General features: G+C 51.2%; 1 protein-coding gene across 3 annotated transcripts in view; it reads right to left on the bottom strand.

The window, feature by feature from the left end:
* Positions 1-6,526: 6,526 nt before the first annotated feature.
* Positions 6,527-13,968, bottom strand: part of UHRF1 (ubiquitin like with PHD and ring finger domains 1) — a 54,875-nt gene continuing 47,433 nt past the window's right edge. For all 3 annotated transcript variants that reach the window (XM_030936623.1, XM_010367224.2, XM_030936624.1), the window contains 2 exons: positions 11,994-12,098; positions 6,527-8,024 (listed from right to left, as the gene is read on the bottom strand). In XM_030936623.1, coding sequence (XP_030792483.1) covers positions 7,878-8,024; positions 11,994-12,098 — 252 coding nt within the window. In that variant the 3' untranslated portion in view covers positions 6,527-7,877. The remainder of the gene's footprint in view (positions 8,025-11,993; positions 12,099-13,968) is intronic.

Raw genomic sequence — 13,968 nt, 5'->3', positions numbered from 1 at the left:
CAGCCTGGGCAACAGTGTGAGACTTGTCTCAAAAAAAAAAAAAGAAAGAAAGAAAAGAAAAGGAGGCCGATCGGCCGGTCGTGGTGGCTCAAGCCTGTAATCCCAGCACTTTGGGAGGCCGAGACGGGTGGATCACGACGTCAGGAGATCAAGACCATCCTGGCTAACACGGTGAAACCCCCTCTCTACTAAAAAATACAAAAAACTAGCCGGGCGAGGTGGTGGGCGCCTGTAGTCCCAGCTACTCGGGAGGCTGAAGCAGGAGAATGGCGTAAACCTGGGAGGCAGAGCTTGCAGTGAGCTGAGATCCGGCTACTGCACTCCAGCCTGGACGACAGAGCGAGACTCCGTCTCAAAAAAAAAAAAAAAAAAAGAAAGAAAAGGAGGCCGATCTGCATGCAATCATGAAATATCTCCCAACCACTGATCTAGGGGCAGTGGTCCAGAATCCTGTACTCAATAAAATGTATATGGAAACACACACAGAAACCGGTACGAGGTTTTTAAGAGCACACAAGCCTGTCAATACACAGAAAATGGTACTCCTAACCTGAAGAAACTAACTTAATCCTTGGGGAGAGAAGGAAAGTTGCATGCTGGTAAAAAGAGAAGTCAAGGGAGAATTTAAGCAGCTCTGGGTGTTTTAAATTCCTGTGGGACCATATTCCTATATTCCACATGGAGTTAAGATTTAATTTTAGTTCATGCCTGGAATCACAGCACTTTGGAAGGCTGAGGCAGGCAGATGACTTGAGCCCAGGAGTTCGAGAACAGGCTGGGCAATATAACAAGACCCCATCTCTACCAAAAAAAAAAAAAAAATGCAAAAAGTCTCTGGGGGTGGTGACACATGCCTATAATCCCAGCTATTCGGGGGCTGAGGCGAAAGGATCACCTGAGCCCAAGGAGGTGGAGGCTGCAGTGAGCCATTGATTATACCACTGCACTCCAGCCTGGGTGACAGAGTCAAACTCCGTCTCAAAATAAAAAGTAAAAATAAAATTAAAAGACAGGCTGGGTGTAGTGGCTTACACCTGTAATCCCAGCCCTTTGGGAAGCCAAGGTGGGAGGATCACTTGATCCCAGAAGTTTCAGGCCAGCCTGGGCAACATAGCGAGACCTCTTCGCTACTAAAAATTTTAAAAATGAGTTGATTGGGGGGGCACATGCCTGTGGTCCCAGCTACTTTGGGGGCTGAGGAGGATCACTTGAGCCCGGAAAGTCGAGGCTGCAGTGAGCCATGATCACACCACTGCACTCCTGGGCGACAGAATGAGGCCCTGTCTCAAAAAAAAAAAAAAGTGCAGTCATGCAGAGGAGTCCCCCACCCCACATACATAGGGCTTTTTGTTCTACTTCCAAGTATATTCTGTAAGACAGTGGGGGTGTTTAGATTTCACAAACAATACAAATTTTTTTTTTTTTTTTTTTTTTTTTTTTTTTTGAGACGGAGTCTCTCTCTATCGCCCAGGCTGGAGTGCAGTGGCCGGATCTCAGCTCACTGCAAGCTCCGCCTCCCGGGTTCACGCCATTCTCCTGCCTCAGCCTCCCGAGTAGCTGGGACTACAGGCGCCCGCCACCTCGCCCGGCTAGTTTTTTTGTATTTTTTTAAGTAGAGACGGGGTTTCACCGTGTTAGCCAGGATGATCTCGATCTCCTGACCTCGTGATCCACCCATCTCGGCCTCCCAAAGTGCTGGGATTACATACAGGCTTGAGCCACCGCGCCCGGCCATTACAAATATTTTTAACCAAGTCACCCAAATGGGTTCTCCACTTTATTTTGCGTAGACAAAGTTTTAATGCCATCTATTATGAGAAACACTTAACACTAACAATCATAGAATCTAGGTGGTGGGTCCCCTTGAGGGTTCACCATCCGATTCTTTCCAAGTTTTAGAAACCTTGCAGATTAAAATGTTAAAAACACACTAGAATTGCTGTCAGATAAGAAGTCTTGGCTGGGCACGGTGGCTCAAGCCTGTAATCCCAGCACTTTGGGAGGCCGAGACGGGCGGATCACGAGGTCAGGAGATCGAGACCATCCTGGCTAACACGGTGAAACCCTGTCTCTACTAAAAAATACAAAAAACTAGCCGGGCGAGGTGGCGGGCGCCTGTAGTCCCAGCTACTCGGGAGGCTGAGGCAGGAGAATGGCGTGAACCCGGGAGGCGGAGCTTGCAGTGAGCTGAGATCTGGCCACTGCACTACAGCCCGGGCGACAGAGCGAGACTCCGTCTCAAAAAAAAAAAAAAAAAAAAAAAAAAAAAAAAAAAAAAAAAGTCTTCATCCTCTGAAAAGGAAGGAAATGCTCTTTAGAATATTTTAATGGACAGATTAATTTAGGGAACACTCACCTAATTGCCCTCATTTTCTTCCATTCTTTGCAGTCAGATGCAAATCTCACAAAGGACGGGGGCAGGGAATGCTTGGGGACCTCCCCCTAAACAAGAGCAGGAGGCTTCACTTGGCTTTCAGACATCAAGGAATCCCCAATTAGCAGGCCCAGTGCTCAATTTCCGACTGGTCTCCATCAATCTTTCTAGACGGGCAAGGTGTGGAGCGCAGAAATGTTCAATGCTTTAATAGATTTCCCTCCCTCCTATGGGTTGGTCTGCTGCATTAACAAATTGAAATGGGAGGCCGGGTGCAGTGGCTGTAATCCCAGCACTTTGGGAGGCTGAGGCAGGAGGATCACTTGAGCCCGGGAGTTGGAGACCAGCCTGGCCAACATGGCAAAACCCTGTCTCTACAAAAAGTACAAAAATTGGCCAGGTGTGGTGGTGCATGCCAGTAGTCCCAAATACTCGAGCGGGGGAGGGGAAGCCCAAGAATCACTTGAATCCAGGAGGAGGAAGCTGCAGTGAGCTGAGATTGTACCACTGCACTCCAGCCTGGGCCACAGAGACTGCCTTTAAAAAAAAAAAAAAAAAAAAGAGAGAGACAGATGGGGCTCATGACTGTAATCTCAGCACTTTAGGAGGCAGAGGTGGGAGGATCTCTTGAGCCCAAAAGGTTGAGGCTGCAGTGACCTATGATCATGCCACTGTACTCCAGCCTGGGTGACAAAGTGAGACTTTGTCTCTTAAAAATAGAAAACAATACAGGCCAGGTGCAGTGGCTCACGCCTGTAATCCCAGCACTTTGGGAGGCCAAGGACGGCAGATCACTTGAGGTCAGGAGTTCGAGACCCTGTCTCTACCAAAAATACAAAAAATTAGCCAGGCACGGTGGTGCACACCTGTAATCCCAACTACTCGGGAACCTGAGGCAGGAGAATCGCTTGAACCCAGGAGGTGGAGGTTGCGGTGAGCCAAGATTGTGCCACTGCACTCCAGCCTGGGCAACAGAGCAAGACTAGGTCTTTAAAACAAGTCAAACGGGGATTATAGAAAGGTGGCCCATCTATACAGTGGAATATTACTCAGCCATGAAAAGGAATAAAGCTCTGACACAGGCTACAATAGATGAACCTTGAAAATTCCATGCTTAGTGACAGAGGCCAGACACAAAAGAATACTGTATAATTCCATTTATATGAAATGTCCAGGGCAGGCAAATCCATAAGGACAGAAAGAGGATTCGTGGCTGGCAGGGGCTGGGGGAGGGACACAGGGCGTGACTGCAAAAGGGTGCAAGGTTTCTTTTTGTGTGGATGGAAAAGTTCTGTAATTAGATGGTGGTGATGGCTGCGTAACTGTATTGACTACACTAAAACCACTGAGCTGGCCAGGTATGGTGGCTCACGCCTGTAATCCCTACACATTGGGAGGCTGAGGCAGGTGGATCACCTGAGGTCGGGAGTTCGAGACCAGCCTGACCAATCTGGTGAAATCCCATCTCTACTAAAAATATGAAAATTAGCCGGGCATGGTGGTGCACACCTGCAATCCCAGCTACTTGGGAGGCTGAGGCAGAAGAATCGCTTGAACCTGGGAGGGGGAGGTTGCAGTAAGCAGAGATCTAGCCACGGCACTCCAGCCTGGGTGACAGAGCGAGACTGTCTCAAAAACAACACAGGGCCAGGCGCAGTGGCTCACGCCCGTAATCCCAGCACTTTAGGAGGCCGAGGTGGATGGATTACGAGGTCAGGAGATCGAGACCATCCTGTCTAACACAGTGGAAACCCCATCTCTACTAAAGAATACAAAAAATTAGCCAGGCATAGTGGTGAGCGCCTATAGTCCCAGCTACTCGGGAGGCTGTGGTAGGAGAATGGCATGAACCCAGGAGGCAGAGGTTACAGTGAGCCGAGATTGTGCCACTGTACTCTAGGCTGGGCGACAGAGCAAGACTCCGTCTCAAAAAAAAAAAAAAAACACACAGTAAAATGAAACCACTGAACTGTACACTTTAAAAGGGTGACCTTTATATTACCTGAACTATTATCTCAGTAAGAGCTGTTCAAGATTTTTAGGGTAGGCATGGCAGCTCACACCTGTAATCCCAGTACTTTGGGAGACAGGAAGATGGCTTGAGGCCAGGAGTTCCAGACCAGCCTGGGCAACATAGTGAGACTTCTCGCTACTAAAATATATATATATATATCAAAATATACATATTATACATATTATATCAAATATATATTATACATATATCAAATATATATATATATATGTAGGCAGGCATGGCGGTTTGCACCTGTAGTAGTCCCAGTTACTCAGGAGGCTGAGGCAGGATGATTGCTTGAGCATGGGAGTTTGAGGCCGCAGTGAGCTATGAGGACACCACCACTGTACTCCAGCCTGGGTGGCAAAGTGAGATCTTGAATCAAAAAGACTTTTTTTGAGATAGAGTCTCACTCTGTCGCCCAGGCTGGAGTGCAGTGGCACAATCTCGGCTCACTGCAACCTCCGCCTCCTGGGTTCATGCCATTCTCCTGCCTCGGCCTCCCGAGTAGCTGGGACTACAGGTGCCCCTCACCACGCCCAGCTAATTTTTTGTATTCTTGGTAGAGGCGGGGTTTCATCGTGTGAGCCAGGATGGTCTCCATCTACTGACCTCGTGATCTGCCCATCTCGACCTCCCAAAGTGCTGGGATTACAGGCTTGAGCCACCGCGCCCGGCCACAAGGAAGTTTTTAAAGTGAACCAGGAAAGAAATATGATGCACAACATTAGAGTTGGTGGCAAAACAGTTCCACAAATATTTTTCTGGGTTTTGCTCATTTTTTAAACATGACGTTGTTCTTTAAAGTGAGAGAAAAATCAAAGAGAAGGCAACACTCTCAACAATGAACCCACTTTAGTGTTTTCTAGGAAGGGCCCACCGGGGACATTTATGGAGTTTCCTTCAAGTACTTTCCTATTTTCATGTTCACACTTATTTCTGGTATAATCCACATACCATACAATTCACCCATTTAAAGTGTACAATTCTGTGGATTTTAGTATATCCACAGACATGTGCAACCATCAATTTGAGAACATTTTCACCACTCGTAAGGAAACCCCTTACGACTACACGTGGTGGCTCATGTCTGTAATCCCAGCACTCTGGGAGGCTGAGATGGGAGGATCGCCTAATCACGGGAGTTGGAGACCAGCCTGGGCAACATGAGACCCCCATCTCTACAAAAAAAAAAAATTAAATTTGCCAATCATGGTGCTGCATGCCTGTGGCACCAGCTACTCGGGAGACTGAGATGGGAGGATCACTTGAGCCCAGGAGTTGGAGGCTGCGATTAGCTGTGATCACACCACTGCACTCCAGCCTGGACAACAGGGCAAGACCGTCTCAAAAACAAAATAAATCTGCCCATATGGTTACTTAACCATCAATAAAAGGCACCAGTAATACGTTAGTGTGAATTAATTAATCTGCAAGATGCAGCCCCTTTACCATCCGAGATTTTTTGTTTTTTGTTTTTTTTTTACGTTTTTAAAGACAGCATCTCATTCTGTTACCCAGGCTGGAGTACAGTGGTGCAATCACAGTTCACTGCAGCCTCTAGCTCCAGGACTCAAGCAATCAGCCTCCTGCCTCAACCTCCTGAGTAGCGGGGACTACAGAAACACACCACCACACCTGGCTAATATTTTTATTTGTAAAGTTGGGTTCTACAGGCTGGTCTCAAACTCCTACACACTCAAGTGATCCTCCCAAGAGAAGGGACCAGCAAGCTTTGCTGGCCAGTGAGTATTTTTCAGCTTTGTGGTCCAGTTGGTTTCTGCTGCACCTACTCAGTTCTGCTGATGGTAGCGCAAACGCCACTATATACATAAAGAAATGGGTGTGGTGGTGTCAATAAAACTTTATTTACAAAGACAGGCAGTGTCCTGACTTGGGCCCCATTGGCTGTGGTTTGCTGACCCCTGCACTCAAGGCTGCAAAATTAACAGCCCAGCACCTCCTAGGCTGCTGTTAGAACCTCAGCCCATCACCGTCATCTCCTGGGTCTCAGTTTTCTCAACTGTAAAGTGGGGTTGAAGCCACCTGCCTCATGTTTCTCCTGGGATTTTTGTAAAATGCACAAAAGTGCACAGAAAGCTCCAAAGGCAGTTTGCAAATAGGAAGACACAATCAAGTCTATCTGTGAAAAACATTTATTCTGAGAATCTAAAATCTGGACAAAGAATATTGGACTTTAGAAAAAGCCTACACAAAATTGTCTCATTCTTCCCTAATACATTAATAATCTAAGAATAAGGAGGTGAAAAAAAAATCCTTTAAAAATAACATTGCTCCAGTTTGTCTGTAGGTATGTGATTTAAAATATCCCTGTTCTATTGAGGTATAGGCTGCAAACTTTGGTAAAATTAGAAAAATTAACAAAACCTTTCAAAAAAAAAATACAAAAACAAAAACAACAACCAAACTCTAATGTTATATCTTTCTTGGTACATATACAGTAACTACAAAAAAAATTCATTTAGAAAATGTGTTCATAGAAAAAAAACAAAAAAAACAACAAAAAAATCCTCTTGTAAGTTCTCACTTGCCAAGTTAAAAAATTGAATTTCAATGATCTGTAAGGCTCAAACTGTTCCCAAGCACCCATCCGGTGTCAGGAAGAACTGGATGACCGCAGTTTCTAGAATCTGGTTGGCATTTTCAATAATTCAGTGCTAACAACAAAGACTGTCGTCTTTAGAAAGAAGGAACGAACCAAAGGCACTTGGGCGTGACTTCGTGTGCTGGCATCCGTCCATGGCCGCCTTCATCAGACAGTGTCAGCCACACATCTGGCCCACGTGGAGCAGAGTCCCCTTGAGGCCATTTCTGCATGGCCCCAGCTCCCTGCTTTTGTGGGCAGAGGACTTTTCACGCAGATCTCAGACGCTAAGCAGTCTGGCGGGGGATGGCTTTGAGACAAAGGTTTCAACTGGGCCCGAGATGTCTCCTCTTTTCCTTGCGACAACTTCCACAGACAGCTGAGCCACGCCACGCCACGGGCTGCCACGGGGAACCATCTCGCTGGACTTTAGATGACAAAATGCTGTCAGGAAGATGCTTGCTCTGACCTTGGGGGCCAGAACCCGAGAGAAGGACTGATCCCTTCGCCTTCTTCAAGAGTTGGTGGCAGCAACTTCTGAGAACTTGACACCAGAAACATCAACAGCCTCCACGCCACGTAGTTTCTGATTCCATCTTTAAAAAATCTTACACTGTTTTGTCGAGAAATTGTAGGCTTTTATGTTTTCAAAGAACTAAACACAATACTGAGAAGTCCAACTTTTAGCCAGAATACATAAATTCCTGAAAATGTATAGATTTGAAAAATAAAAATAAAAAAAAAAAAAAAGGAAGACAAACCTTTTTAGGGAACAGAGGAAACACTACCTGTTTAAGTTAAGCCCGCTAAGAACAAAATCAGGGCCGATGAACGAACCCTCCGACACATTTTCAGCAAAATGCCTGTCGAGAAGTGCTTGGAGATCACCGGCCGTTGCCGTAGCCGGGGAAGAGCTGGTTGAGGACCGTCTGCAGAGGCTGGTTCACCTGCATGGTGTAGCTCCGGCCCAAGTCGTAGCGGCAGGCGGGGCAGCTGAACACCTGTGCCCGGAACGATCTGTCCAGGCAGTCCTGTAAGACACAGCGGATCCATGAGAAGCGCCATCCATGCCATCAGGTTTGCTCCTGGCCACCTGTCCCGGCGCTGCAAGGACAGTCTCACCAGGTCCAGAGGACCCCTCCTGACCTTCAGTCTCCTGCCATTCTCCTGCCTCGGCCTCCCGAGTAGCTGGGACTACAGGTGCCCCTCACCACGCCCAGCTAATTTTTTGTATTCTTGGTAGAGGCGGGGTTTCTCACTTTCCACCTGCCGCCCATCACCAGCCTGGTCTCCTTGGGGGCGCTCTAAGATTCCAAGCTCACCCGGCCTCCAGGCTTTTGTCCCTGCAGGTCATGCCACTTAATAGCTCGGCCCCCTGGCTCTCATCACTCACAGCTCAGCTCAAGTCACCTCTCCTATGGGGCCTTCCCTGACACCGCCCTAGAGTATCAGAGGCAGTCCCATCACCTCGCCCCATCTGCCTTCACGACGGCACCTCTCCTTCCACCTGTGGAGCCATCTTATTTACTAACGTGCTTATCTTATGTCCAACAGGGCAGATGCTCCCTGAGCTTTGAGGCCGTGTTCTCTCTCAACACCAAGCACAGGGTATACAGTAGATGCTTAATAAGCACACATCAGCCCGAGCATCGTGGCTCATGCCTGTAATCCCAGCCCTCTGGGAGGCTGAGGGGGGCAGATCACTTGAGGTCAGGAGTTCAAGACCAGCCTGGCCAACATGGTGAAACCCCATCTCTACTAAAAATACACAATTTAGCCAGGTGTATGCCTGTAATCCCAGCTACTTAGGAGGCTGAGGCAAGAGAATGACTTGAACCCGGGAGGCGGAGGTTGCAGTGAGCTGAGATCACGCCATTGCACTCCAGCCTGGGCAACAGGGCAAGACTCCGTCTCAAAGAAAAAACAAAAACAAAAAAAATTAGCCGGGTGTGGCTATTCCGGAGGCTGAGGTGGGAGGATCACCTGAGCCCAGGGAGGCTGAGGCTGCAGTGAGCTGTGATCACACCACTGCACTCCAGCCTGGGCGACAGAGCAAGACCTTGTCTCGAAAAAAATAAAAAATAAACATACACATCAATGAGAAGAAAGGGGAAAAGGAGGAAGGAACCAAGTCCAGCGGATTCAGACTCCTAAATTCAAGCTCAACCAAGCCGTGCCTGGGGAAGAAAGCCAGGAGGAGACAGAGCAAAGAGGCCCAGAGCCTCCACTTCCCAAGCAGACAAACAGGGAAGATGCCACCGGGCTGGCTGCATGCCAGGGAGGAGTGAGACACCACACACAGGTGTGCAGACGCCTACACGGGGGACACATGTCTGCAGCATGTCGTCACACAGCTGGGCGAGGGCAGTGGCAACACAAGGGTAGAGGCCCAGTGACCACAGTGCAGTCACCTGCTCCAGGCAGCCTGTGGCTTTTTTTTTTTTAAGATGGAGTCTCGCTCTGTCGCCCAGGCTGGAGTGCAGTGGCGTGGATCCTGGCTCACTGCAACCTCCACCTCCCGGGTTCAAGGGATTCTCATGTCTCAGCCTCCTGAGTAGCTGGGATTACGGGCGCCTACCAGCACACCTGGCTAATTTTTGTATTTTTAGTAGAGACAGGGTTTCATCATGTTGGTCATGGTGGTGTATACCTGTAGTCCCAGCTACTCAGGAGGCTGAGGCAGGAGGATCCCTTCAGCCCAGGAGTTCAAGAGTTCAAGGCTGTGATGAGTTATGATGGCACCACTGCACTCCAGCCTGGGCGACAGAGTGAGATGCTGTCTCTGAATGTTTTTTTTCAATTTTTTCTTTTTTTTTCTTTTTTCTTTTTGAGACAGAGTCTCACTCTGACTCCCAGGCTGGAGTACAATGGCACGATCTCGGCTCACCGCAAGCTCCACCTCCCAGGTTCAAGCGATTCTCCCACCTCAGCCTCCCGAGTAGCGCCTGTCACCAAGCGTGGCTAATTTTGTTTTATTTTTAGTAGAGATGGGGTTTCACCATGTTGGTCAGGCTGGTCTCAAACTCCTGACCTCAAGTGACCCTCCAACCTCAGCCTCCCCAAGTGCTGGGATTACAGGCATGAGCCACCGTGGCCAGCCTCAAATTTTTAATTTAAAAAAATCAAGGTGGAAGGTCACAGCCTGTTTCCCAGAACCCCTCCAATGCTGAGCTTCCCGAGTTGAAACAGAGCAGCAAGGACAGACTGGGGGAACACAGTGACGCTGGTTAGCCCCTTCCTTTACATCCTCAGCGCTTCTGCGCCTTCACACCAATGCACAGGAAAGGTGGTTTCCCAGTGTCCCCACAGTCCTTCCTACTGTCACGGGGCTCCCAGGCCTCCCTCTTCCAAGAGCCCCCCACAGCCAGTCCTCTGCCTGTGCCCACCTCCTGAGCACTTCCTTCCTGCCAGGGGCTAAGCCAGGACCTTCACGACAACCTGGCGGCCAGGACAGTGTTACCAGGTCCCTTCTCACTGTGGCCAACTGAGGCTGGGAGGGATGAGTGCCTGCACGCCTGAGAGATGAGAGATGGCTCAGACCCAGACCACCAGCCCCAAGGATACCATGGCTTCTCACCCCTTCTGCCACCTCACTCAGGGCACTCAGGGCGGCCCACACAGCTGAAAGGACTGAGTCCACAGGGCGAGGCAGGTGGGACCCAAGGAGGCAGAGATGCCATGGGCATGACTGGGAACACCCTGTCTCCTGACCTTCCCTGATCTGCCTCCTGGCATGAAAGCAAACAGAGTCCGAGACCCGGGGGAGTGGCCCATGGCTGAGAGGACTGCGGGACTGTAGTTGGAAGGAAAACGGCCGGCAACTCAGAGGCCTGGGGAGATCTGCAGGGTGGCAGGGTCAGTCCCTTCCACACCTGTCCAATGGACTGCAGGCTCTGGCCAGAGGTCACAGCAGAGAAACCATCACCCAGACCCACACTGCCCACCAGGGCAGTTCTGCCCCCAGGGGACACTGGGAGGTGTCTGGGGACATCTGTGGTTGTCTCGATTAGGTAGGGAGCTCCTGGCATGGAGTGGGTGGGGGCTAGGGATGCTGCTCAGCACCCTGCAGCGCTCAGGACGACTCCACCCCAGAGAATGATCTGGCCCCAAGGCCCACAGCACAGAGAGGAAGAGACCCTGTCCTGGCCCCAAACCTATCTCTTTGAAAACCATTAGCTGGGGCTGGGTGCAGTGGCTCACATCTGTAATCCCAGCACTTTGGGAGGCCGAGGCGGGTGGATCACGAGGTCAGGAGATCGAGACCATCCTGGCTAACATGGTGAAACCCCATCCCTACTACAAATACGAAAAATTAGCCGGGCAAGGTGGCAGGCGCCTGTAGTCCCAGCTACTCGGGAGGCTGAGGCAGGAGAATGGTGTGAACCTGGGAGGCAGAGCTTGCAGTGAGCTGAGACTGCAACACTGCACTCCAGCCTGGGCGACAGAGCCAGACTCCGTCTCAAAAAAAAAAAAAACAAAAAAAAAAACAAAAAAAAACCACAACAACAAAAAAACCATCGGCTGGGATCATGTTTCCCTCCTAGGACCAACCACCTGTCCTGAGTCTAAAGCCCAGGCCAGGCCACCGCCCCAGTGCCCAGAGCCACCACAGGCCCCAGCTGCTGGTTTCTCACCCAGGCTTTTTCACCTGCTGTCCCAGGTACCAGGGGTGCTGTGCGGTAACACCACCTCCTCCAGGAAGCCTTCTTTCCTGCCCCCCAGGGGATGTGCACCTCCCTCTCCAGACCTTGGGCCAAGACTGTGGCCCATCCTCTCCCACCCTGGCCCCTTGGCCATACAAGGCTGAGGGGAGAATGTTCCAGGCCTCCGTCATAATACAGGCCTCCCAGAAAGCAGTCAACAAGGCCCCGAGAAAAGCTGCAGAGTGAGCGGAGCAAAGCCAGTGAGCCTCCGTCTGTAGTGGGCGGGCATGTGGGAACGGGAGGTCAGGTCATCCTTCTGGAACCTTCCACCCGGCTCCTACAGCTGTCTCCGCTCACCTTGCACACGTTGTGCTGGCACACGGTGGTGATGGGCCGGAACACCAGCTCCTGACAGCAGATACACTGGAACGTCTCCTCCACTTTACTCAGGAACAACTGGAACTAGAGGGAAGCAGGCGTGAGGCCAGCAAAGACCCCAGGACCAGGGCTCCCAGAGATCGGCAGCTTCCTGCTGAGCATGTACCTGGGTCCTCTAATCCTGTCCCCAGCCTTCACTCCAGGAGGCAGGGGCCATCATCATCCCCGTTCTGAGAAAAACAGAGGCCCAAAAGGCGTGAGCCTCACTGGAAGTCCCCAACACCCCAAGGGGCGAGGTGGGTTGGATGGGGCGGAGCCGGTACAGGGGGCGCTGGCCTCGATGATGCTGGGCAGGACCCAGATGCGACCAGCTGGCACCACCAAACATGCCCTGCACTGAATCAAGACAGGGCTTTAGGAGAGGTTCCTGGCCGGGCGCAGCAACTCACGCCTGTCATCCCAGAACTTTGGAAGGCTTATAAGACAAGAGGATCGCTTGAGCCAGGTGTTCAAGACTAACCCGGCAACACAGTGAGACCCCATCTCTACAAAAAATTTAAAAAATAGACCAGGCATGCTGGCTCATGCCTGTAATCCCAGTACTTTGGGAGGCTGAGGTGAGCAAATCACCTAAGGTCAGGAGTTCAAGACCAGCCTGACCAACATGGTGAAATCCTGTCTCTACTAAAAATACAAGATTAGTCAGGCGTGGTGGGGGGCGCCTGTAATCTCAGGTACTCAGGAGGCTGAGGCAGGAGACTCACTTGAACCCGGGAGGTGGAGATTGCAGTGATCCGAGATCACGCCATTGCACACTCCATCGCGGGCAACGAGAGCAAAACTACGTCTCAAAAAAATAATAAAAATAAATAAATGTTAAAAATAGGCGTGGCCTGGGAGTTGGGAGTTCAAGGCTACAGTGACCTGTGTCTGTGCCACTACACTCCAGCCTGGATGACAGGCAAGACGCTGTCTTCCCACCCACCAAAAAAAAAAAAGTACTCCTGAGGCATGGTCTACACTGGCACAATGCATACTGAGTACACGGGCCGCCAGAAGCCCAGCCGCAGATGACTCGAAGGACAACCTCCCTCCTGCTTGGAGCTAAGTGCGGGGACCAAAGAGACACAAGTGAAGGGCGGGGGCAAGGTGCTGTCCCAGCATGGGGTGGGGGCTGGGGACAAAGCCCTGGGAAGAATGTGGCCTGAAGGAAACGGGAGTAGAGGGACCCCTGAAATGGCCTCGGCCACAGCTGAATCCTGAGACGTGCAACTACGTCACCGTCCACAGCAGAGGAGAAATGCCAGGCGGGACTGAGTGAAGGACCTGGAGCTGGGAGAGCATCCTGGGTGAGACGAGGGGCCTGATGTCACCTCGAGGTCCTCCCGAGAGAGGGGGGGAAGGTGAGACTCAGAGCCTGGAAGAGGATGCACTGTGGCTGTGAAGGGGGAGGAAGCGGCCACCAGCGGAGGGATACGGCGCCTCTGGCCTTGGGAAAGGCAGGAATCTGGTTCTCCCCTGGAGCCCCCAGGAGGGCCCCGCCCTACCCGTGCCCTAACCTTAGCCCGGCAAGGCCCGTCAGGCTCCCAGCCCCAGAGCTGTGAGATGCGAGCCGCTTTGCACTCGGAGGCTTGGGGTCACTTACCAACAGCCCCGGGAGACGGAGACAGAACGTAGGATGGCAGGGGGTGCTGGGGCTGGGGAGGCGGTGTGCCAGGGCTGGGGAGGGGGTGTGCCGGGGCTGGGGAGGGGGTGTGCCGGGGCTGGAGAGAGGGGGTGCCGCGGCTGGAGAGTGGGGGTGCCGCGGTTGGAGAGTGGGGGTGCCGCGGCTGGAGAGGGGGGTGCCGGGGCCGCGGAGCGGGTGCGAGTGACGGTTTCACAGGGGCAGGGTTTCAGTTTGGGGAGAGGAGGAAGTTCTGGAGGTGGCGATGGTGGTGACAGTTGCACAACCACA

This window comes from Rhinopithecus roxellana, chromosome 8, assembly GCF_007565055.1.
Source record: "Rhinopithecus roxellana isolate Shanxi Qingling chromosome 8, ASM756505v1, whole genome shotgun sequence".
Classification (NCBI taxonomy): Eukaryota; Metazoa; Chordata; class Mammalia; order Primates; family Cercopithecidae; genus Rhinopithecus; species Rhinopithecus roxellana.
Note: the sequence above shows the minus strand (reverse complement) of the source record. Positions and strands in the feature narration are given on the sequence as shown.